General features: G+C 37.2%; 2 protein-coding genes across 2 annotated transcripts in view; one reads left to right on the top strand and one right to left on the bottom strand.

Moving 5' to 3' along the window:
• The window catches only part of LOC101311079 (phosphatase IMPL1, chloroplastic-like), a 3,709-nt gene extending 630 nt beyond the window's left edge, over window positions 1-3,079 (top strand). The window contains exons 2-10 of the mRNA XM_004293700.1: window positions 83-150; window positions 333-466; window positions 1,164-1,252; window positions 1,348-1,405; window positions 1,507-1,559; window positions 1,950-2,048; window positions 2,220-2,333; window positions 2,574-2,675; window positions 2,882-3,079. Coding sequence (XP_004293748.1) covers window positions 83-150; window positions 333-466; window positions 1,164-1,252; window positions 1,348-1,405; window positions 1,507-1,559; window positions 1,950-2,048; window positions 2,220-2,333; window positions 2,574-2,675; window positions 2,882-2,980 — 816 coding nt within the window. The 3' untranslated portion in view covers window positions 2,981-3,079. The remainder of the gene's footprint in view (window positions 1-82; window positions 151-332; window positions 467-1,163; window positions 1,253-1,347; window positions 1,406-1,506; window positions 1,560-1,949; window positions 2,049-2,219; window positions 2,334-2,573; window positions 2,676-2,881) is intronic.
• Window positions 3,080-3,329: 250 nt separating this feature from the next.
• LOC101311360 (protein PHLOEM PROTEIN 2-LIKE A1-like) lies at window positions 3,330-4,933 on the bottom strand. Its single transcript, XM_004293701.1, has 3 exons — window positions 4,322-4,933; window positions 3,978-4,093; window positions 3,330-3,830 (listed from the first exon to the last, which is right to left on the bottom strand). Exons 1-3 carry the CDS (start codon window positions 4,694-4,696, stop codon window positions 3,461-3,463), a joined length of 861 nt encoding a protein of 286 aa, XP_004293749.1. The 5' UTR covers window positions 4,697-4,933; the 3' UTR covers window positions 3,330-3,460.
• Window positions 4,934-5,343: the final 410 nt, after the last annotated feature.

The following is a 5,343-nucleotide window of genomic DNA, read 5'->3' as shown; positions in this document are numbered from 1 at the left end:
AATGTGAGTCTCCAAATGATAATTTCTAAGTCGTGAACTTTATGCGTAGCTTATGCTTTATCTGTTTCTGTTTTTACTGCAGGTTGTGATGGATGCTGTTAATAAGCCTCGGAATGTTACCTATAAAGGACTTACTGACCTGGTTACTGAGTAAGAGTTTAATCAACCTGCTTAGTTTCATAAATGGTGAATGTTTTGATGCTGTTAAATAAAAACTTTCTTGCATGTAAAGGTTGAATCTTTATTTTGAGTAAGGTTTGGTTATCATACTGCAGAAGTATAACACTAACACCCGAGACAAGTATTTGATGCTATATACGAATTATTTGCAGCACAGATAAAAAAAGTGAAGCAGCAATCTTGGAAGTTGTGAAAGAGAACTTTGGAGATCACCTTATTCTTGGAGAGGAAGGTGGAATTATTGGAGATACATCATCTGATTACCTGTGGTGCATTGATCCATTAGGTTCATACCTTCTAAGATGTGACTATCAGCTTCTGTTTATTGTGACTAAACTCTTACGGAGATTGATATAGTTATTTTTTTTATTTTATGTATAACTTATACATATACATCTGTTACATGTTGGCTTTCCTTGAGTTTACTGGCATAAATTGGTTTTTACAAGCTTTGTACTCTTTGCGGTGTTTCTAAAGCCCAGTCAAATGACTAAAGTGGTAATTGTCCATTTGTTTAGATATTCATGACCGATTGATCGTGAACTATTCTCAGGATGTCTTTTTTTTTCTTTTTTTTTTGTTCTTCTTTGTACTTGAGTTAGATTTAAAAAGGTAGCCAAAAAAATGGTGGAAGTGTTTTTTCTTCTGCGAAAACTGGGAGAGAATATTGTGTCAGATTGTCTAATATAGGGAATGCTTCCTTAAGACTCCATAAGCTTAGCCTTATTTTGTATTGGAGCATGGGTCACTTATCAAGTTGTTCGTTACTTTCAAATCCTTACCTCAGAACTTTCTAGTAAAAGTTCAGAGATGGACTTTCTAGTGACTTCAAGTATGGAAAGGCCTATAAGGTGGTCGGTGATAATTAGGGGTGTGGCCAACCCGAATATTTGACCTCTCTGCAATCCAGATTGCTTTTATAGTAGGAACCTTAGAATTCCTCATCTTAGTTTTGTATTATCTAACTTTTGATATCTTTGTAGATGGAACGACAAATTTTGCACATGGTTACCCTAGCTTTGCAGTTTCTGTGGGAGTCCTATTTCGAGGAAAACCTGCTGCTGCTGCTGTTGTACTGATCCATACCAAATTGTATTCTGATTTGTAATCTATTGCCTATATTGACTTAATGGGAAATAATACCTTGGTCTTTTAAGTCGTGTTCAGGTAGAGTTTGTTGGAGGCCCAATGTGTTGGAATACTCGCATCTTTTCTGCTAGTGCAGGTATGAAAAGTTGGTCTATGATGTACTATCCCTGCTCCGTTTAATTTTATAAGAAGGATTTTTTTTACCTAAACTAAGAGTGATAATCTGTGTTATGATAGGTGGGGGAGCATTTTGTAACGGCCAAAAGATTCATGCGAGTCAAACGGATAAGGTTAGTAATTGTTTTATGATATAAGACTTGAAATTGTTAGTTAAAACAAATCATATATGTAGTAGTCATTGGTTGATTTCTGAGTTCTGATAATATATGTCCTAGAATATTTGCAGACATGTGCCATGATAATAAGTTGATGATAATGTGATATTGGATAATTGGAAAAAGAAGAAATAAAATCCGTATTAGTCAAGAAATGTCCCAATTGAGAATAGCCAGTTAGCCACTGCCTCTGGTATGAGAATCAGTATCAATCTAGACAGTGTCGGGAGAGATTGAACATTGGACATACGCAATTGTATCTTAGCAGGAGTTGCTGAATATGCAGGCATACTTTGTAAATGTGAACCTTTTCTATTTTCAGGCTCACCCTCTTCCATTTTTCAGGTGGAACGATCTCTTCTTGTTACTGGGTTTGGTTATGAACACGATGATCCATGGGCCACCAACATAGAACTATTCAAAGAGTTCACTGACGTCAGCAGGGTATTGACATTTATATAACTCCTAAGCTATTTTCTTTAAGCCTTGGGAGTAATTGTTCTTCCTCGTTGCCTCTGTCCCCCTCTCTGCATCTTCACGTTTATGAAGTTACCTTTTTATTTATTTAAAATTTATTCTATTTCTCCTGATTATTCTCATTGTTCTAATTTTTAGGGTGTCAGAAGGCTCGGTGCTGCTGCAGTAGACATGTGCCATGTAGCTCTTGGGATCGTAGAAGCATACTGGGAATATCGACTAAAGCCATGGGATATGGCTGCTGGTGTTTTGGTAATGTTTTGTCTTCTCAAAATGCATTTGTTATGCATGTGGCATACTTTTAATCCACATTCATTGAGGTGAATATGTCTTGGGAAGTTTCTATTTTGCATCCTGTGATCATAACCGTTGATTGGCACACAGACATATCCCCGCCGATATCTGGGATATTTCTATTTTTAATTTTATTAGTTTTTTTTTTTAGACCTATGTTCAATTATTAACACAGTTTGTTATTTCAATTCTGAGCAGATAGTTGAGGAAGCTGGAGGAGTGGTTACCTGCATGGATGGTGGAAAATTTTGTATATTTGATAGATCTGTTCTGGTATCAAATGGAGTGCTGCATGACAAGGTTAGCCTATCTGCAGTTATATCCACAATCCAAGAGAAAAGGATTCTGGTGTGTGGCTTGTGGCTTGTGGAAATGCAAGTCTGTCATACTGTCATAGAGTTCTTGAGTGGTGCTTTTATTTAAATGATGAAGTAAAAGGAACATTTATATTGAATTCAGTAGCAGTGGTAGGAAATGAATATGTAACCAATTTTTGTGGAATGCAGCTTTTGGAGAGGATTGCACCAGCAACTGAGAATTTGAAGAGCAAAAAAATTGATTTCTCTTTGTGGTATAAGCCTGAAAATTACAGGACAGAACTTTGAGGCTCGTGAGTATTACTTAACTTTCTTTGGCCAAGACTGCTGGAAGCATAAGAAAGGTGATATCTCCTGTCCGGTAACTCTTTGTGTTATCATTTGAAGAATGAATCTCCCTTCTCATCCAATTGTGTGATTTGGAGCTTATTTAGATTCAGAAATACGTTGCATATATTGACAGAACAAAGGATTACATGTTCCCCTACATATTTCTATGACTAGTGGCAGCGATTAGTGTAATGTAATTTTCACCTCTGATACTTTGAAGTATATTTATGAGTAGAAAATTGTGAATTGTTCTAGCTCTGAGCTAAGCTTCAATGACTTATATGGTTCATTTGCTATAAAAACATCGTTTTAACTTGAAAAACTGCAAGTTCTGATATTTTATTGAAGATCATTATATATGCAAACCACTAAGAAGTTTTGCTGATATACTCTGAACATCATCTCTCTCCACTCATAAGCTAAGTTTTGAGTACCCTCTTAGTTTTTAGGCCGAACTGCAACACCCTTGATCAGAAGTCCACTCTTCCATTTCCCATCTTCATACTCATACATCGAAAATTCAATGTTCCCAAGTAATCCTGGTGATGCTCTGAACTCGCCTACTGGTATCTCTGTCCATTTTTCTCTTGGGATTTTATTCAGATCAGCTTTACTTTCTTTCTTGTTACCATCTGGGAGAGTGAGTCTGACATTGACAGGAACTTTCCATCCATAAGCTGCAGCTTTTAACATCACTATAAATACTACTTCGTATAGAGTTCCTGGTGACAGCTTTGTGGAATCAATTTTTCCATGAACTTCAAGCCAGCATACATTTAACAGTTCAGCTGCATCGATGAAGACATTACTGCAAGGAAACAGAGAGTTAGGAATTGATATGGAAGAAAAAAAAGCTTATACTAAAAGTATTAACATTAGTTAATCACCAACACATCACATTTGTTTGTCAATTCCTTTTATGAATTCTCTTGATATTTACTGAAATTTAATTTACCTTGTTTCTTCCAGGGAAGGCCAGTGCCAGTAACGATTGTCTTCAGCCCAAGTGATTGCTAGATCCCTTGGATACACCATGAAGCAGTTGTTGGACTTCTTGTCAACCCAATACTTCTGTAATAATAACAGTGGTAGTGTTAGTACTTGAAAAAGAAAAAACAATAACGATAGTGATGATGTTCATGCTCTTGTTCGTTGATTTCAAATTTCTTCTCTGAGATGCGCTTATTTAACAGCCGCACAAAATCGATTAAAGGAGCTGAAATTCTGTAAGAAGTAGACAATCACACAGTATAAATGAAAGCATAAACATGAAAAGTTTCAGAGTTGTGAAGGGCTTGCCTTCCTCTTTTGGTTTAAGAGTATTCCAGCATAAAGATGTCCAAACAGGTGTTCCGGTGACTTGTTGATGGGAGTGTCGGCATCTTTTACAATAGCTTCGTAATTATGTGGGAGCTGCGGCTGCAGGTTCACTTGTGTAACTGTCGGTTTCTCTGTTCCCTTGACTTCTTTCACTACTTTGGTCTCCTGCTTGTGATCAGCTGAAGGTTTGGCCTGAAAACTAGCAGATTTCTCCACCTTTGCCATTGGTTTAGAGCCGCTAGGCGTTGCTTCTGTTACTTTCTCCACTACTGCCTTGTTACTTGGTTGAGTTGGTTCTGCAGGACTCGGCTGCTGTGACTGTGAGGCCTCATCTTGTGACCACCCTGTCCCCATCTCTTCAAGCTAGGTACACTCTTCTTTTCTGTTCCCATGCTGCTAGTACTTCATATATATAGCAAACAGGGTTTACATTAGTCATTTTCCTGGCATGCACATCATGCATGATGAACTTCATATCCAGCACCAGGTGTGTAAACGTGTAAAGCAATTCTGGTATGGACAATGATGAGGATTGAAATTTGCAACCGAACAAAGATAAGATGCCTTCTAAACCTCTTCATATCCGGCACCAGGTGTGGGAAGAGGACGCTGGGAATTCAACCACGTAGGAAAAGCATCAGAATGAGAAAAAATGTAGTTCCTACTATCAGAAAAGCCTTTATTCCATTCTGTCGAAATGCTTTCAGTCCAAGATAAGGAGGCATATCGATCATCTGCGATATTCCCTTATTCGCTTCTATTTGAAAATCGATTATTTGCAACCGGTCACGATAATGTAGAATAACTTTGCAGACTATAAATGAAAAGTTTGAAGGGCTTCCAGGATCCGGCTCCTCTAAAGTTAGTAATGCTAACTTTATGTAAATTTCATAAAATCTTACACATCCTTCTAATCTAATGGATTTTAATTATGCCACATAAGCTAACATTATTTTTTACATTTTTAGTCCTGCAATGAATGTTAACGTGGTTAAGCTGCA

This window comes from Fragaria vesca, linkage group LG3 (assembly GCF_000184155.1).
Source record: "Fragaria vesca subsp. vesca linkage group LG3, FraVesHawaii_1.0, whole genome shotgun sequence".
Lineage (NCBI taxonomy): Eukaryota > Viridiplantae > Streptophyta > Magnoliopsida > Rosales > Rosaceae > Fragaria > Fragaria vesca.
Note: the sequence above shows the minus strand (reverse complement) of the source record. Positions and strands in the feature narration are given on the sequence as shown.